General features: G+C 37.4%; 1 protein-coding gene across 1 annotated transcript in view; it reads left to right on the top strand.

Annotated features, from left to right (window-relative positions):
* The first annotated feature begins 4,958 nt into the window (after nucleotides 1-4,958).
* The window catches only part of TDRD15 (tudor domain containing 15), a 35,371-nt gene continuing 20,252 nt past the window's right edge, over nucleotides 4,959-20,077 (top strand). The window contains exon 1 of the mRNA XM_012926243.3: nucleotides 4,959-9,854. Coding sequence (XP_012781697.2) covers nucleotides 5,046-9,851 — 4,806 coding nt within the window. The 5' untranslated portion in view covers nucleotides 4,959-5,045 and the 3' untranslated portion in view covers nucleotides 9,852-9,854. The remainder of the gene's footprint in view (nucleotides 9,855-20,077) is intronic.

Below are 20,077 nucleotides of genomic sequence, written 5' to 3'. Positions count from 1 at the left end.
AGCAGGTACGATATGTTCTGTGTCTGAATCTGATTTTTTTCAGTATAGCACTGTCCAGCCCAATAGTAAGGTAAATTATACAATGAAACCACTGTAGGTTTGTATTTAGTAGAATGGCTTAATTACTGTCTATGAGTAATATGAGTGGAGTTTCTGTAACATCAATTAGTTCCTTTATGCATGTTTTCTTTTTACATTTTATAATAGTTTAATCAGAATTTCTGCTACAAATAAAAATGCCTTGAAAACATTCTAAATAATTTTTGCAGATTTAAAAATCTAAAGAAGCAGCAGCATTTTCTCACATTTTACTCAGTTGAGTCTCAAGATCGAATTTCCTGAAGTTGGAATTCTGTATACTTTGAGTAGGTACTATGTTTGGTATTGTAATGTTTAGCAAATGTGATGCTTAGCAGCTATGGATCTTTAACATCTTGATTTAAAGTATGTCTTTAACATTGATATAGTGGTTCATTGTATTCATAATTAGTTTGATTTTAAGTTCCTTATTTTTTTCTGAATTTTTCCTGAATTGTTTCAGCCAACATTGACTAGATTCATAAAGATGTGGGAATCACCTCTTTATCTTATTGAGGAAGCAGGGGAGAAGCAGCTGAAGAGGTTGATTGACAGACATATGAATAGCTCTTCAGTGTACCTGATTAAGAATTTTTTTTTCTGTAGTGGAGCCCTTTGGGGCAAATTATCACATGGGATTTAATTAAAATGGTCCTTTTTTGGTGCTGATTCTTAGGGGTACAAGAATGTGTTGATTCTCTATAATTCTTTGCAATAGATATTTTGTTCTTGCTCCTTCAGTTTTCCTGTTCATCTACATAAACCATTGATCATCATTATTAATTTGGATTTTTTTCCCTGAACTCCAATAGTATCTTCTTCAGGCAGGATGGATATAGTGGTAGCTATGTCTACTGTGGAGGTTTCATTTGTCTCTTGGGTGGGGGATGCTGCAGTGGGTTGGAGTGCAATGCCTCAGCAGTCTATTTCTGGGTATTGCTGGCATAAGGTGAGGGCTGTGTGTAAACCAGACTGTTTTTCTCACTTTGGTGTGAAATTCCCCATGAGGGCATTTGTATTGGTTGAGCAATGATAACAGTGTGGAAGAGCAGGCTTCTGATAGTTTGAATAATTTCTTCCTACAAATCCTGTGCCTTTGGGATTTCTTGGTTTATATTGTATATACTACCTACATTTAATGGAGGATTTTCTTATTTATTTGTGTATTTTTAGTTGAAAATTTGAGCAACAGAGAGATGGGGGAAACAAACTGAGAAAGCTTCCGTCTGTTGGATCACTCCCCATTTAAATGGTTTTGACAACCGGACGTGAACATGTCAAAGCTGGGAACCAGGAGCTTCTTTGGGTCTCCCACACGGCTACAAGGGCCCAATGTCTTGGGCTCCCCTCTGCTGTTTTCTCAGGCCATCAGCAGGCGTGAGCAGCTGGGCCACAATTGGTGCCCATATGGCATGCCAGAAGTGTAAGTGGAGGATCAGCTGCCATACCATCGTGCCCACTCCCTTGTATTTCATTTATTTAATGAAGGAGCTGGCTACATCTGCTTTTTATTCTCAAAATAAGGTTCCATTGGTTGGAAAATTTGTTCATTTTTTCCTTTCCAGTTAACTCAGATGAATGATTGTATGCCAATCTTAAGGGTAATGCCAAGAAAATGTTCTTGATATTCAGTGTAAGATAACTAGTCTTTTCTTGCTACAAGGAATTATTGCTCAGGATGTAAGCTAAAGTCTGAAAATTAGGTGGAAGCCGGTGACTTTAAATAAAGAAGACTTAGGAAGGCGCTTCAGTACTGAGGACTTTTATAGTGAAAGTATTGAGTGTATTTCCCATTGATTGTTTCCTACAAGATCAAGTTGTCATAGCTGGGAATGAATCCCTCTTGCTCCCACCATGCTGATTACCACACAGATTAATTACTTAGGAGAAAGTAAAATCCACAGTTGCTTACTCAGGTATACCTAAATCATATATCTCTCTTTTTGCATGTTTCCAGAGTCCTGTTTTAGTTTGTGAACTTGTGTCTTAAGTGCTAGAAAGGACTTCTATTTGTTGTTGTTTCATCTCTTTCTTGAGGTAATGCTTAGACGTTACTAAGATTTTATGTCACAGTCTCACGTGTCTTAACCTTTCTATTCTTCCCTTCAAAGTTTTGGTGTGTTCTCTTAAAAATTTCTTCTTTTTATTTAGTTCCCTTTCCCATTGTTGTTTTGAAATTTTTATTTGTGTGTAGTTCTTCATCTCGGTTGTTGCATCTTGACTAACTCCTGCAGGAGTGAATAATTTTTTTTGATCTTTCTAGGAACAGAAATAAATTTTTTGGAAAATGGCTATTTGCTGTTCTTTCTAGTGCCTTTATTTGTGGAGGGAGCATGCCTTTAGCCTCCTCTTTTTCTTTTTAAATGTTTAGTTTTTCTTTATTCTTACAGAAACTCATTCTTGTCAACTGTTAACTCAGAGTCAGGGGAAAGTTGAACTGTGTTCCATCACAGTGAATATGGGTTCTTGTCTTAAATTGGGGACTCTAATGCTTCTTGAATATTATCTACCTGTTTTTAGATTTCCCTACATTTGGAGACTAGCCATGGTTAGGGACTTGTCCCTTATGCTCAATACTTTTGTTTCCTTTTCCTTGTGTGTGTGTGAGAGAGACCAGTCAGGCCTTGATGTATTTTACCTGAATTAGCATGCTTACATGCTTAACTGCGCTGAGTGGTCTCCAAACCTCAGTATATTGGGCTCACTGAAGAAAAATCGAGACAGAATGGATGTAACAGCAGGTTTGTTAACTGTGAGCACTTCGTTTTCCTCAGGCGAGTGTTTGAGTTCAGTGCCTCCAAAATCTATTTCTGGATGTTACTGGTGTAGTGATAACTATGTGTAACCAGGCACAAATAGTTGTTCCCTTTGGTATGAAACTTTCCACGAGATCCTTTGTGTTGCTCAAAACAGGGATACTGGTTTGGAAGAGTTGATTTGATAATTTTTGTAATTCATTCCTGCCGTGTTTTTGTGCTTCGGAGCTCTGTTGGCTTGTGCCGTGTGTCCTACCTACATTTAATGAAGGACTTCTGCTCGCATGCAGTGATGCTGAGAAGATCCAAACGCTGCAAACTGAAAGCAGGGAATTCAAACAGCATGGATTGTTAGAAGTAATAGGAGAAGCCGGTTTTGTCATGGGAGAAAGAGGAGTTCCCAATGGGCCTTTTTTGCTCCCTTTATTGACACAGCATCTATTCAGTATCAAATATGACTTTGTTCAAATTTCTGGAAAATAGAGGGTGAGATCTGTTTTCTAGTGATACTGCATATTCACTGTACCATTTTAGAAATTTTTCTTTAGTTATTTTGGTGGAAAGTTTTACAAAAGATAGAGGCAGTGAGCAGATTTTGCTGATCTCACTATCTTTCCAATGTGGGATTTTTTATCATCTTGTTTAATTAGATGTAAGTAGAGGTATGTAGCTATTTTTAAAAGGCTTACATTTGCATATCAGATTCACATAAAGATGGATAAATTTGCAACTATCTGTCCAGAAGCTAATTAATACATATTTTCTTTTTAGAACATGTAGAAAATGGAGTCTACATCTCTATTACCAACAGCTTTAGATATGGATTTGACGATATCACATATTGAATGTCTTCCCAAGGAAGTTCTGGTGAAATTTCAAGGCAGAAATAATGGTGAATGTGAGTTTGACTACCACATATTGCAGAGGGAAATACAACATATTCCAAAAGTAAAAAATAATGTGGCTGTTCATGAACTTTGTCTTGTGGAAGAAAGAGTATCTGGAGAATGGCAAAGAGGAAGGGTTGTAGAAAAGAAAAATGAACTCTACACAGTGTTCCTCATAGATCGTGGGGAAGAACTTAGAGTAGATAGTACACAGATTTCTTCAGGCTATGACAATTTATTTGAGTTACCACCACGAGTAGTAATTGGTATTTTTGCCAACATACTACCAGTCGGGGAAAAATGGTCTCCTAAGGCTTTGAATTATTTCAAGTCATTAGTAGGATTGCAAGTAAAAGGCTCTGTTCAAGCTGTGTTGCCTTTGCAAATGATTCTTCTTGAAGTGCCAAAAATTATATCCCAGACTCTTGAATTACAGTTTGGAAGATTTATTGATGAAGATTCATTTCGTCTTGTTGTAGAAATGTTAAAAGAATTCCCTCAACAAATGCCAGATTTGTTACAACACAAAAGGCCTGAATTGTCATTAAGTAATAATGATACTTCACTTGATATTCAACATGTTCTGGATAACTTGCAGCCATCTTTGTCTGTAGGAAGTACTGAAAGTGTAAAGATATCATCTGCATTAAGCCCAAGCAAATTTTATTGTCAATTAATTAAATGGATACCAGAGCTGGAAAATTTGGCAGTTTGTATGACTTTGCATTATGATGTTATTAGTCAAGAAACTGTTCCTACTAGTGACAATTTTGGATTACTTTGTGTTGCGCGAAGGAGAAACGGACAGTGGCATAGGGGGATTCTTCAGCAGCTCTTGCCCAATAACAAAACAAAAATTTGGTTTATGGATTATGGCAGTAGTGAAGCGATCCCTTCAATCCATGTAAAGAAACTTAAGCAGGATTTTATTTTAGTACCATTATTTTCATTTCCCTGTTCTCTGACATGTCTACATAGTTCAGATAGAGATGCAAGAAAATTTCAACTGAATGTGTTTAAACAAGCCCTATTGGGGCAGGCAGTATATGCACACATTGATAGATTTGATAAAGATGAACATTTGTACTATGTGACATTGCAAACTCAAGAGTCCACAATGAATTCTCATTGTCTGTTGAAGACTGGCATGCAAGCGCCTTGTCCAGTGTCAGATGCTAAAACCTCTAAAAATTTGCAGAAGACAAGTGTGTCTGATGTAGACAGCTTTGTGGTTGCGAGTCATATTGGAAATTGTGAACAACTGATTGACTGTCTAAATCACAAAGATATTCTTAAAGTAAACTTTTCTATTAAAACTGTGGAAATGGAGATCGAGGCTACCTACATAGCTTTTGTAGTATATGTATTAAACCCATCCAATTTCTGGGTACGCACTAATGACCATCAGAATAAATTTCAATATATAATGAAAAACATAAACAAATTTTATGATTTATGTGAAAATGATGAACTAATTCTAAGGAATCCTAAGCCTGGATTATTTTGTTGTGCTAGATACAGCAAGGACAAGCATTTTTACAGGGCTGTCATCACTGAAGTTAGCGGTTATAAGATTAATGTTTATTTTTTAGATTATGGAAATACTGATTCAATACCATTTTTTGATGTGAAAATTTTGCTTCCAGAATTTTGTGAGTTGCCTGCGTTAGCCATGTGCTGTTCACTTGCACATGTATTTCCTATTGAGGATTTATGGGTAAAAGCAGCAATTGATTATTTTAAAAAGATTGTTTTGAACAAAGCTGTTTTGCTTCAAGTTATAGCAAAAAAGGATGCTAAGTATACTGTAAAGATTCAGAGTATTGAAGCCTCAGAAAATGTTGATGTTGTTTCTCTTATGTTACACGCTGGCTATGCAGAATATTGGGAAGTATCACCAGAATGTTTTCCAAAATCTGTAAGGGAGCATCCAATGGTAAAATCTAAAAGCGGTGCTAATATTAGAAAAGTTGTATCTACTCCTCTTAATGTGCCTGCATCTAAAGTATACCATTCAAATAACCTAGAGAAAAGTAACTTGTCTTTGTTAAAGTACTCGACTGTTAATTTATCAGATTTAAAAACTCCTTTATCCATATTTCTTGGGCCTGAGTCAATATGGCCTTATAAAGAATATATGTTTAAACCAGGAACAATTCTGAAAGTTAAATGTTCTTATTACTGTGGTCCAGATGACTTTTCATGCCAGCTACAGTGTAAATTAGAAGACCTAAAATTGCTAATGGAACAAATTCAGAATTATTACAGCATCCATTCTGATCCTTATGAAATTGGACAGATTCCTTGTGTTGCTAAGTATTCCAAAGATGGAAAGTGGTATCGATGTGCTGTTTTGACACAGGTATCAAAAAGACATGTTTACATAAGATTTGTTGACTATGGTTACCAAGAAAGAGTTTTAATTAAAGACCTTTGTGCTATCAACCCACAATTCCTTATTTTAGAAAGCCAAGCCATCAGATGTTGTCTTAACCATTTAGTTGAACCTATTAGTTGTAAATTATTCCTTTGGACAAAAACAGCATCCAAAGACTTGGAAAATTTTATTTTTTCATCCAGAGGATTATTGACTTGTATCATCTATGCATTAGTTTTTATACATCCAAACTGTTTGTGTAATTTAGTAGATTTACAATCCTCATTTACTAGTGCAAAAGAATTTCTTGTGAATCGTGGTTTTGCACAGTATAGCACATTATCAAAGCCGCTTCCACCATCTATTAGTCTTTACAGTTACTATTATTCTTCCTTTAATTTGAAGATTGGAAGTATAGAAGAAATATACATATCTCATGTATTTAGTCCCCAAAAATTTTATTGTCAACTTAGCAGAAATAATGCATATCTAGAGATGTTAGAAACAAAAATCACTGAGGTTGTTAACCTCAAGAATTATCCAAAATATGACTCTAGTAAAATGAGACTGTGTTTATGCAAGTATGTAGACGATGGTTTTTCGTATAGAGCCTTAGCAATACCAACAAATTCGTCATCTGGCTTTTTAGTTCATTTTGTGGATTTTGGAAATAAGCAATTAGTAGAAGAAAATATGTTGAGGGCCATTTCAGATCAGTTTCCAGAGTTGCTGTTTACACCTATGCAAGCTATTGAATGCTTTCTGTCAGATCTTAGAGATGTAGATATTCCAGCAGAAATCAGTGGCTGGTTTGAAGAAAACTTCTTGGGGAAACCTTTAAAGGCAGTCATATTGTCTAGGGAGACAGATGGACAGCTTGGCATAGAATTGTATGATGGAAGCCAACAGATAAATCAAAGAATTAAAAGATGGCTTTATACGTACAGAAAAAAGCATTCAGCCCAAACATCTTGTATGGAGAAGGGTCATAAAATAAGTGGGAATAAGATACTTGCTGCTGCTTTGAAAGACAAGATAGAAAGCAACTATTACCATCATATAATGGGTAGAACTAGTATTGTAACATACTCCAATAACCAAATACATCACTTAATGCAGCCCCAAAATGTGTATGCTACACTTTTGAAACCACCAGTTTGTTATAAAATTGAAACTGTGTCAAAAAACAAAATGAAGAAATCTTTGAATGATGGACTTAAAAATAAAGATATAAAAATAGTCCCTGCACCTGCACAGATGTTTGAGGAAAGTGAAGTAGGAGAAAAAGCAGTAAAGGTTCTGTCACCATCTTTCGTGCGAGAGTTGAATCAAGCAGCATCACAGAACTCATGCAGCCTTGTTAGACCACAGATCAAATATCTTCCTCAACCTCACATTTACTTGAACTCCAAAGTTAGAGGATATGTTTCTCATATCAACAGCCCAGCAAGTTTCCATATTCAGCTTGTTGAGAGTGAAAATGTGATCTTGAGACTTGCAGATGCTCTAAATGAAAGACAAGCAAATAGGGTGAATAAGAGAAAATCAATTAAGCCGTTGGTGGGAGACCTTGTGGTTGCAGAGTACCCTGGTGACAGTGCTCTTTACAGAGCAGTTATTAAGAAAATTTTGCCAGGTAATTATTTTGAAGTAGAATTTGTCGATTATGGTAATACTTCAATGGTACACATTTCTAAAATTTATGAACTGAAGAGAGAATTCTTAGCTATCCCTCAGCTAGGAATCCATTCTTTTCTTAGTGGAGTAAAATGGAATGAGCCTGATGAAATTTGGGACAGCAAAACTGTGAATTATTTTGCCTCAAGAGTAAGTAACAAAATTGTATCTTGTGAATTTTTGAAAAAGTGTGAGCATAAATGGGAAGTTAATATAAATTGTGATGGAAAGTGCATCATCAGTGAATTACTGAAATGGACAGCATGTTCAAAACTACAGAAGGCAGTGTTGCATAAACCTCCAATTGTCTCTCAGAATGTGAACCCTGGGGATACTCATGAAATGAACAAAGGAAGATCAAATGAATATGAATGTTCCGTGACCCTCCAACCATCCTGCCAACAGCTGGTTAAAATTCCTTTTGAAGAGTTAAAACCTGGACAGCTTGAAAGAGCTGAAATACTTTATATTTCAAAAAGTGGAAGATTTTATGTGAAACTATCCAAAAATAAAAAAATATTTTCAGATTTAACTGTGTTAATTACAAAAGAAGAGAAGAAAAGCTCTTTTTTATCAGTAGAACATATTGAAAAAGGCTTGGAATGCTTAGCAAAATCTAAGAAGTCCCTGAAATGGTACCGATCAAAAGTAGAAGCAAAGTATGTTGATGAGAAAGTGCTGGTTTTCTTGGTAGATATGGGTAGGTATGAAATAGTGCCTTTCTGTACTACCAAGGTGCTCAGTGATGAGCTCAGAAATATTCCAAGGCAAGCTGTTCCCTGTAAATGGGTTTGGTTTAAAAATTCCAAGAATGTATCATTTGAGTCTATTGTATTTTTATTCGCTCATTTGGAAATAAACATTCTTTTCCTGAAATATTCAGACTGTGCTTGGGAAGTAGACATTTTGATAGATGGTATGTTACTTTTGGAATATTTAAATTTGAGTACTATTCAGGCTGAAGAAAACAAATGTCGGCCTTCAGGAATTACTTTCAACACAGAATCTCAAAATCCTGTGTCATCATGTGCAGTAAGATCGTTTACTTGGGCACAACTCCAAAATGGTAGACAGTATTCTGGTATTGCCACTGCTGTTTCTGATCCAACAAACTTCTGTGTTCAATTAGAAGATTTTTTTGACACAATGAAATGTCTCTTTATGTTGCTTTCTGATCTACCAGAAACTTTACAAACTGTGCCTCAAGAGCACATAGTTCCTGGTTCTACTTGTTTGTTCAAATATGAATTGGAAGATCAGTGGATGAGAGTAGAGATTTCTGATATCTCTGATAGGTCTTTGCATCTTATGTTGGTGGACTGTGGGCTTTCTGTTCATATACCTTATTCAGACACAGTCAATCTGAAAGTTGTTCCTGAGAAACTTTTGAATTTACCAAGGCTCAGTTATCCATGTATCTTAAATGGCATCTTACCTGCTAAAAGTGGATACTGGAATGATGAAGCCAAAAGGTTTTTTCAAGATTTCCTAAGTAAACCAGGACTAGTTTTTCAGTTTAGGGAATGTGGTTTTCAGAAGAAACTGGAAGTAGATGTCACTCATGAGGAGAACGATTTGGCACATTTATTAGTTGCATCTGGTCTTGCAGTATATTCTAAAGATTTGGTGAATATTGAAGGAATTTCTGCTCCTGCATCTACAAACATCCACTATATATTTCAGAGTGAGGCTGTTTGCCCTTTGCTAGATCAAAAGCAATGTGTAACTGGGAAACAAAATCTGAAAAAACAGAAACCTGCCAAGAGGAAAGGCGTGTATAATAATCTCTTAAGAAAGAGCAAGGTTAGTAAAAGATTACATTCTCGAAATTTTGCTGTAAGAAAAAAAGTTGGGAGCAAAAGCCATAATCCCTCGAGTCTCATCCCGTTTGGTGCATGTGCAGCTGCCTCATGTTTGGTACTGTCGGATGGCTTCAAGAATAGCTCCAGTTACTTAGAAAACATTTTTGCAAAACTGCCAGCTGAAGGAATATGGAAAAATAGTAGCACAATGGACTTGAAAGCAGTGGTGAAAGTGTTTGGTGTTGAGGAAAACATTACACCAAAAGAACATTAAGAGGTAAGTGGCTATTTTTATATTTAAGTGTCGATTTTTCTCTGTAACTAACTATTTTTGATTTTTTGTGAAGTGAAATTATCTAAATTGAAAATATCTTTTTTTTTACTATCCTCTTTACTACATTTATTTATTTTTTTAAATTTTATTATTTATTATTTTTACTTCATTAATTACATTGTTAAATTGAAAATATCTTAAAGCTTAGTAGTAAAAGTAAACAATCTAAACTGAAAAATCACATGGATTGTAAAATGTTGTTTTGTTGTCCTTTTCAGAATACAGTGAAAGGGGCAGGTTTTTTTTATTATTAATTACATTGCATTATGTGACACATTTTTATAGGTACTGGGATTCCCCCCACCCCACCCCAAACCCTCCCCCCATGGTGGATTCCTCCACCTTGTTGCATTACCACAGTTCAAGTTGAGTTGAGATTCTTTCATTGCAAGCATATACCAAGCAGAGTCAAGCATCTTATTGTCCAGATAAGTTCAACGATTTCTTGGGGAAACCATCTCTGGTCTGAAGGTAGAGCCAGCAGGGTATCATCCCAATCAATCAAAAGCCTATTGAACTTGTCTGGGCAATAAGATGCTGGACTCTATGCTTGGTATATGCCTGCAATGAAAGAATCTCAACTCAACTTGAACTGTGGTAATGCAACAGGGTGGAGGAATCCACCACGGTGGGAGGGTTGGGGAGGGGTGGGGGGAATCCCAGTACCTATAAAACTGTGTCACATAATGCAGTGTAATTAATACTAATAAAAAAGCCCCAACATAATATCAGCAACAATTTGTAACATTATGGAATTAATTGACATGGTATTGAGTAACCAGTATGTTAAAAAAAAAATGCAAGTTCTGAACCACATCCTGTGACTTCTTCATTGACATTTCAATTTTAGTTTATGTACTACCGGGTTCTATACACCTTAAAATGGCTATAGATTACTATTCAGCTATCTCGTGTCTATTTTCATTATAGTATTTAGGATTTTATAGCGTTGAAGCATAATTTTGCTGAACCTGCCTTTTCTTCGGATAGTCTAGACTGGCTTGTAACTCTAATAAGACATATGTCAACAGTTTAGGTGCAGAACAGTTTTAGGAGGAGTGTGCTGAGAAATCTTCAATACCCCAGTGAGGAGTAACTAATCTTTGTGTCCCACCTAGTAAGGTATAAGTGAATCCACGCTGACCGTTTCCTGTCTGATTCTAAGCTTTCTTTGTTGTTCTCTGTCTATTCTAGATTTTTTGTTTGTTTGTTTGTTTTGAGGGGTTTCTGGAGGGATCCTGATGGTCATTGCCAGAGAGGGTGGGAACCCAAAGTTGGAACCAAGCGAGGACCAGGGAAAGCTCCCCTCCCTAGTCCTAAAGGAAGTTTACTGTTCTTCTGTTTCTGCGAACTGCTCAGGGCTCTTGGCTGTTGTTCTGATGCCCTTGGATCCTGTGAGGAAGGATTTGGACTTCTTCCATCCCATGTGGTAGATCCAGATGGGGGAGTGGATGACTTCAGAGTTCTTGGCCTCCAAAGGCACTCCATTTCCCCATGGTCTCCTTGGCAGTTGGGATGTAGTCCTTGGTGCAGGTACTGATAGTCCATGGTGAGGATCTGGGAGTCTTCAGGGTTGGGATACAAGCCTCCCCCTGTCCCCCTGTTCCGCTCTGGGGTCCCCCCCTGCTCTGTGCATATGACCTCCTGTTAAGAGGTTGTCAGGATCGCTCTTGATTCCCCCTGTATGTCTTTGTAGTTCAACTATTGTCTAATGCTGATTTGAGTCTGTTGTCTGTGAGTTACCAGTTATGATCCTGGTAGGTTATATTTCACATCTTCCTCACACATTCTAGGGAGATGGAAGATTTCTCTGCTTTCCCGCCCCATTATGGAATAACATAGGATATTAAAAGTATATTAGGTTTTACAGTTCTTTGATGTAGATCATAAGCAGTCTGACTCACATTGATTGTTGGTTCATTGGTTACTTCACAACTTCTCATTGCATGTGAGACAGGCTGTTTGAGGTTGAGATAATATTACATTTTACAGGTATTATTTTTCATATTGACATCATTTCATCTTAAATTAAGGCAAACATGTAATATGTAACCTTTTGGGATTGGCTCATTTCCCTTAGCATTATGGTTTCCAGTTGGGCCCATTTGGCCACAAAAAACTGCATTTCGTTTTTTAAAAAAGCTGAGGGAGTAGTCCATGGAGTAAATGAACCATAGCTTTCTTATCCAGTCTTCTGCTGATGGGCATTTCAGTTGCTTCCATGTTTTTGCAATTACTGATTGTGCTGCTATGAACATAGGGGTGCATGTTGGTTTCTCGTGTAACAGGTGTTTTGGATATATTCCTAGGAGTGCTATTGCTGGATCATATGGTATGCAGATTTTGAGTTGTTTGAGTGTTCTCCATACTGATTTCCATAGAGGCTGTACCAAACTGCAGCCCCACCAGCAGTGGAGTAGGGTTCCCTTTTCCCCGCATCCTCGCCAGCAAGTGTTGTTGGTGTTTTTTGTATGTGGGCCAATCTTACTGGCGTTAGGTGGTACCTCATTGATGTCTTAATTTGGATTTCGAAAGGGGCAGGTTTTAACCACACACACACGAGCACGTTTTATAAGTAGCCTCAGAAGTTTCCTCAAGATTTTGAGGCCAATAGATCTCAGATTAATAAGTGAGCTTTCTCCCCTCATTTAGAAGATCTGCTTTTATTTCATAGTACATGTTTCATATAAAACATATCTCTATGCATTTTGTGCTTTTCACATATTATAAAACCAAATAAATTTATAGAATAAGCTGTGTATATTTTCTTGAAAACCTACAGAATGTCAAGATTATTCTAAAAGACTATTGCATTTTTAATATTTTATGCACTGTGGTATTGTTTGATTTTGCTTGTGTAAATTATATGTATTTTTGCTGTAAATTATATGTATTATTGTATAGTTGCTGAGGATTTTTTAGACTATAAAATATCTCTTCTTAATTTTTGTTCTGATTTTATACATAATACATTATTCCATAATTCACGTTCTGCATTTATCATAAGCATTGTAGCAGACTTACACTTTAGTGAATGAATGTCCTGAATTCATGTTTAAGTGTTTCATAGGAAGTTGAACCCTTTAAATTTGGACCCCTTAACAACTTTCACTTATTTTATTATTATGTGGTAGTTACGGGAGTAATAGCAGTAGCTTTCAGGTTTTGAGTGCTTACTATGTTCCAGGTTCTGCACTAAGATTTTGTTTTTATAGGATTTATTTTTTTATTGCAAAGTCAGATATACAGAGAGGAGGAGAGACAGAGAAGAAGATCTTATGTCCAATGATTCACTGCCACAACGGTTGGAGTTGAGCCGATCCGAAGCCAGGATCCTGGAGCCTCCTCTGGGTCTCCCACATAGGTACAGGGTCCCAAGGCTTTGGGCCGTCCTCGACTGCTTTCCCAGGCCACAAGCAGGGAGCTGGATGGGAAGTGGAGTGGTTGAGATTAGAACTGGTGCCCATATGGGAACCCGGGGCATTCAAGGCGAGGACTTTAGCTGCTAGGCTTAGCATCGGGCCCTAAGATTTTTACATGTATTACTTAATGCTTTCCAAACTCTAAGAAGCAGGTTCGTACTAAAGTTTACATGGAGTCTAATAACTAGTACCACACTGTGCCTGAATTCTAAGTCACATTGGAGGGAGAAGGATAAAGATAATGTGTCATATTTTTTAAAAATAAAGCAAAAATATTTTAAAAATTAAAAAAATGTTTATCTGTGGGAAAATGGGTTTACTAGTACTAACTAGGAATTATGTAGACTTATGTTAAACACAGGAGAGTCTTTACTTACCTATGTAAACTGGTAGCTTGAGTTCTAGTCAAAAGAAACAAAGATGCCAGTCTAACACAGTTTTCTCACTCCAAATGATGCTATTTGATGCCCCCTGCACCTGGAAGCATGAGTGAGGAAGAAAGAAAGTCGAGAATGTTGTGTTTGGAGGGTACTCACACCATGAAGAATGGGAAAAAGCATGCTTTAAAAAAAAATCCTGTTTTGGATATAGCTCAGGAAAGTATCTTGCTCATGGATAAAAGGTTCTTACGGAGTTGAGATCTTAAACTCAGGGGTCTCCCAGTCATTATGCTTATTACCTTTTGAAAAGTAGTTGGATTCCTATAGAAAAAAATTTTTCATGAACTTTTGATCACCAAATCAGATATTTTAGATCTCATAGTTTTTTTTTTGAATTGTTCCTCTATCTGTGTATCTATTTCCTTTCTGTTTTCTTTTCATGTAAAATTCTCTAATCCATGTTTAGTCCCAGATTTCATCTCCTAGTGCTTGTAGCACATAATGAATCACTAAATGAATAAAGTGAAAGTAGCTGTTACAAAAGCAATTACAGAACCAGTTTATTTTTAAAAAGGGTTGCAATTCCATTTAAAGAAAAATTGGAGTTTTGATGAGACATTAAGAATGTGATTTCATAGATTATATTTGTGTAGTTCTAGTTAAGCAAAGTTTTAAAAGAAAAATAAGAGAACAAAAAATAATTTCATTTCCTTTGCAGTCTGAGCTCCTACCACGTTGATTGGGTAGTAGTGGTCCTTGGTTTACTACCACTCATGTGTACTGGCTTTCAGAGTCTAGGGAGAGTTGAGTTTAGCTATTCCTTTATGATGATGACATCAGTACTTGAGATACTTCAGCTTAGTTGAAATGTATAAGGAAAGGTTTTTTTTTTTTTTAATACGGTGATTCCCGGCCTGAGTTTTGCATTGGCATTGACAAAGGAAGGGGCAGATAGTTTGTTTTGTGCATAAGATGCCCATGAACCATGTTAGAGCACTTGGATGCTATACCTGGACTCTATGTGATGCTTCAAGTAATTGGGATTTCTGCTATCTTTATGGATTGAGTGCCCAGTTTTGTCAGCTGGGGAGTGACCCGGCCAGTAGGGGAGCATTTTTAATGTCTGTCTATTTCTCCTTCTCTGATTCACAGATAATTTAAAAGATTCTGATGCCTGGATATCTTTTTTAGATATTCTATTTTAATTTTTAAAATTTAAAAATAATTTATTATTTGAGAGATAGAAAGCAAGTAACTGTCAGCTGGTTTGTTCTTCAGATGCTGAGCTAAGGATGAAGAGTAGGCAGTGCAGGTCTCCCTGCGGTTGGCAGGAACCCAGTCATTTGAGCCACTGTCACTTGGGGTTTGTGTTTAGCAGGAAACTGGAGTCAGGAGTCCAAAAAGATATTGAACCTGAGGACTTTGCTGTGGGAAACACATCTTCTAACTCTCTCACCAGGATATTGAGGACTTTTTCAGCCAAGTTTGAGAGCCCTTGATCGAGATGCTGTCGTGGATGGTTTTCTGAGTTACTTTATGAGAGAAAAATAATTTAGGGCTTGACACAGTAGCTAAGTGACTGAAGTCCTCCTCTTGCAAGCGCTGGGGTCACCTGTGGGTACTGGTTCTAATCCTGGCAGCCTTGCTCTCATCCAACTCCCTGCTTGTGGCCTGGGAAAGCAGTCAGGGACAGTCCAAAGCCTTGGGACCCTGCACCCATGTGGGAGACCTGGAAGAGGCTCCAGGATCCTGGCTTCGGATCTGTGCAGCTCCGGTTGTTGCCACTTGAGGAGTAAATCAACAGATGGAAGAATTTTCTCTCTGTCTCTTCTCCTCTCTGTATATCTAAATTTCCAATAAAAATAAAATAAATCTTAAAAAAATAATTTATCTAGACTTCATGTGTGAAAGTTCTTAGAACCTCTTCTGTATTTGGAGTATAGATTATAATTGAAGTTGGTCATTGTACTTCTGAGCTGTAATTCATTCAGAATAAGTATAATAGTAAAAATAACTTTGTGTTAGAAATGGCCTACATGTATAATATATTTATTTTGTCCACATAACTTCTAATTATAGAAGCTGTTAAGCCTTATGTTGAGCAAATACAGTTTAATAATATATCCGTATTGAAACATATAAGCTAGTTTGAAGATTATTTTCTTTAAAACTTAAAGCTAGTTTTTTTAAAAATTGGCTGTTTGCTTGCCTACATGCTTGTTCTTGCCATGAAATCCTTAATAAATAATTACAAATAGCCATTAAATAGGACATAATTATTTGGTTATTTTGTAAAAAAAAGTAAAAGTTTTTTTAGGTAACATGTGCAGTTTACCTAATTGAAGGCTTAATGATCCACTAAATAAAGAGTTCAAGAAGCAAAAACAAGAATGCAAGAATGACCATAGTTCAGGAGGAACACAGGCATGGCCACAAACATTCATCAGATGAAAAGATGATATCACACATGTACAGTAAGCTATTAAGTCACAGATCATCAAAGCTATAATAGTACATAACTACTAACCATTTGCCTGACAAAGATTTAAAACGAAGTTTGATAAAACACTATTTTTGAAGCAAGATAGGTATTGCATGTTTTTGTTGTTACATCGCTTGCCAGACAAGTCTAGGGTACATTGAGGAGTCTGTATCAACCAGGCTTGGTGATAACAGGGCTCAATAGAAATTAGCAAATGTCAAGTCCATATGGAAATCCAGTCTGAATCAAAATCCCGAGAGGAACAAATGGTTATTACCCGGAACTCCGTCCGTTAAACTGAAGACCTGTGTCCCAGCTTTCCCAGCAATATGAGGTTCCTAGGAGTCATGCAGCGAACAGTGTGGATACACTTAAAAACTGCAGACATTCACCTTTGCTGGGCTTCTCTGTCCACATTCCATTACTGCTAGGCCTCACCTCTCCTGGAACTCTTGAAAGTAGACAAATTAGTAGGACAAAGGCGTCTTAGCATTAACATCTTTACTGTTCCACCTAAGCGGTGAACAGAGGGTGAGGAATACAGACACACAGGGGCCATCTCAGGGGCTACCTGTCCTTGGAGTCTGTCCGCAGGAAGCCAGCGAGCAAGCAGGGGAGGCCAAGAGTTGAGAGTGCCAGAGTGCCAGAAGCACATGGTCAATAGAGTGAGCCCCTCCCTCTGATGGGCTATTATGGGGGCTTACAAAGGGAGTGGCTACGCAACAGTGCAGTACCACCCCCCCCCACCCCCCGTCTCAGGTTCCAGGTGAGGATCAGTGAGTGTCACAGGTGGACAGGAGGGAGCACAAAGGTGTAGGGGCAGAGTTGCTTCCAAGCTTGTGATCCTGAACTAGCTGCCTACCCCACAGCACCACGTGTAAGGGATACCATGTGAAATTGACTGTCTGGTTTATCTCCTTTAAACTGGCATCCTCCAATTGCAGTCATTTTGATGCAGTTGATAGGATTCCATACCTTATAAATAAATAAAATTCCGTGGTTTCTTCTTTCATTCATCTGTTGATGGGCACTTTGTTTAATTCCATATTTGGCTGTTGTGAACAATGCTGCCTAAACATGGTGATGCAGGTATCTGTCAATGTATTCATGTCTTTTGGGTATATACCCAGTAGTGGGTTTGCTGGGTTAGATTACATGGCAAATTTATTTATTTATTTTATTTATTTATTTTTTTTTTAAAGATTTTATTATTATTGGAAAGCCGGATATACAGAGAGGAGGAGAGACAGAGAGGAAGATCTTCCATCCGATGTTTCACTCCCCAAGTGAGCCGCAACGGCCGGTGCGCGCCGATCCGATGCCGGGAACCAGGAACCTCTCCCGGGTCTCCCACGCGGGTGCAGTGTCCCAAAGCACTGGGCCGTCCTCGACTGCTTTCCCAGGCCACAAGCAGGGAGCTGGATGGGAAGTGGAGCTGCCGGGATCAGAACCGGCGCCCATATGGGATCCCGGGGCGTTCAAGGCGAGGACTTTAGCCGCTAGGCCACGCCGCCGGGCCCGCAAATTTATTTTTAATTTTAAAGATGCTGTTTCCCACAGTGACTGGAACCATCTGTATCACCACCAGCAGTGTGACAGGGTTTTCTTTTCTCCACAGCCTTGCCAGCACTTGCTAGTCTTTGTCTTTGGGTGAGGAATTCGTTGTTACTGTTTGCTTGCATTGCCCTGACGGTTAGTGATGTTGAGTGTTTTCTCATGTATTTATTGCCTTTTTTTTTTTTTTTTGGTAGTGAGGCAGTTTTTGGTGGAGGTAAATGCATAATCACCTGAAGTTTGTTTAACTGGCGATACTTAAATTTTTTTTTAGTTTTTATTTATTTATTTTAAAATCAGAGATGAGACAGATGAACCCATTGTTCACTCTACAGTGGCTGCAGTAGCCAGGGCTGGGCCACCAAAAATAGGAGCTGGGAGATTCTTCCAGATCCCTCATGGTGGTCCAGGAGTCCAGGGACTTGGTCCTTGTTCTGCTGTTTTTCCAGGCACAGTAACAGAGTGTGGAGCAGCCAGGACTCGAAATCGCACCCATATGGAATGTGCACATTGCAGACGTGCTGTGCCCCAGTTCCAGCCCTGGGGGTACTTTCAGAGTAGGTCTATAATGGCATTCCAATTTTAGAGAAAGGTTTGGTTTGACATTTTAGACAAGGTATCTGATAATCCAAAGATATGAAGGGAAGTGGATAGTAGACCTGGAAAATGTCAGGTTAAGCCTTGAGAGTAGGACCACTGACAGACTTGGGTTTCCTTCCTGTGGATGGTAGTCAGAAATACGGGCATTGTTGTCAACTACCTGATTTTCAATACCTGCTGCATCCCTTATTGTAAAACTGCAGGCAAATTTGGTCACTTCTCTACATCTCAGTTTCCTCATCTGTGAAATGGAGAATATGGTAGTGACCTTCACTGTCTAGTTGGTAGTATTAACTGAGGTAAACATGACAGATGGAAACAACCTGCATGAAGAAATTTCATTAGTTCCTGGTGTGTAGCAAATATTCACTAACTTAGAAAATCATGGTGATCAAGGACTTCTGTTTTGAAGGTTTTATGAAATATGAAATTAATATAGTTTCTCCTGCTATGTAAGAAGCTGAAATATTTAGAACAAGACACACATAAAACTTATGTGGTTTTACTCATGGTAAAATTTTTATTCTGAACATAGAATTTATGATGAAGTGACAATTGTGATTCTAGAAAAAAGTTACATGTGTTTTTCAACTCTGATTATATATTGCTAAATGATTAAGAAAGCTATTTTTAGTTGTTTCCTATAGTTATAAAACTGAATGTGTAACTAGTTTATGCCTTATTTTGTTTTTTCCTAATACATATATTTATACTGTGACTTTTAAGAATTGTTAAGGAAAAAGAGACCATATCAAGAGTAGGGATTATAAAATAAGTCTTCAGTAACTTTCAGTGAAACTTGTAATTCTTTGAAAACTATATTAAGTATATTCATTATTTTGTGTATTTTTCAGTAGAGTGAGATGAAACCTCAGATTTTTAAATGTATGCTTTTGATAACACTTGATACCTAAGATATCCTGGAATTGCTAGCAAATTTAAGTACTTAAATAACAGCTTATCAACATTAAAGGAGTCTAGATTGTTCACCTGACCTCATTAGGAAATGCAAATGATAGGGACATTTTGTGACATGTGATCTTTTGATTTTTAAGGAGATTATATAAGAAGTGTGATTGACTAATAATGCAGTGTTTGATACAGTGTCTTTACATTTTCCTTTTTTTGAATATATATTTTATTGATTACATTGGATTATGTGACACAGTTTTATAGGCACTGGGATTCCCCCCATCCCTCCCCAAACCCTCCCCCCATGGTGGAGTCCTCCACCTTGTTGCATTACCACAGTTCAAATTCAGTTGAGATTCTCTCATTGCAAGCGTGTACCAAGCATAAAGTCCAGCATCTTATTGTCCAGATAAGTTCAACGATTTCTTGGGGAAACCAGCTCTGGTCTGAAGGTAGAGCCAGCAGAGTATCATCCCAATCAATTAAAAGCCCCGACATTGCATCAGTAGCAATTTATAACGTTATGGGATTAGTTGACATGGTATTGATTAACCAATATGTTAAAAGAGAAAAAAAAAAAAGAATGCAAGTTCTGAACCACATCCTGTGACTTCTACATTGACATTTCAGTTATTAGTTTGTATACAACTGGGTTCTATACACCTTAAAATGGCTATAGATTACTATTCAGCTGTCTCATGTCTACTTTAATATTTAGCAGTTCATAGCGTTGAAGCATGATTGTCTTTACATTTTCAAAAGCAATAGATGGTACATTACTATGCCTCTGATATTTTACAGGATCCTTTGTTAAGT

This window comes from Ochotona princeps, chromosome 8, assembly GCF_030435755.1.
Source record: "Ochotona princeps isolate mOchPri1 chromosome 8, mOchPri1.hap1, whole genome shotgun sequence".
Lineage (NCBI taxonomy): Eukaryota > Metazoa > Chordata > Mammalia > Lagomorpha > Ochotonidae > Ochotona > Ochotona princeps.
The sequence above is the reverse complement of the archived record's forward strand: the minus strand, read 5'-3'. Positions and strand labels throughout refer to the sequence as shown.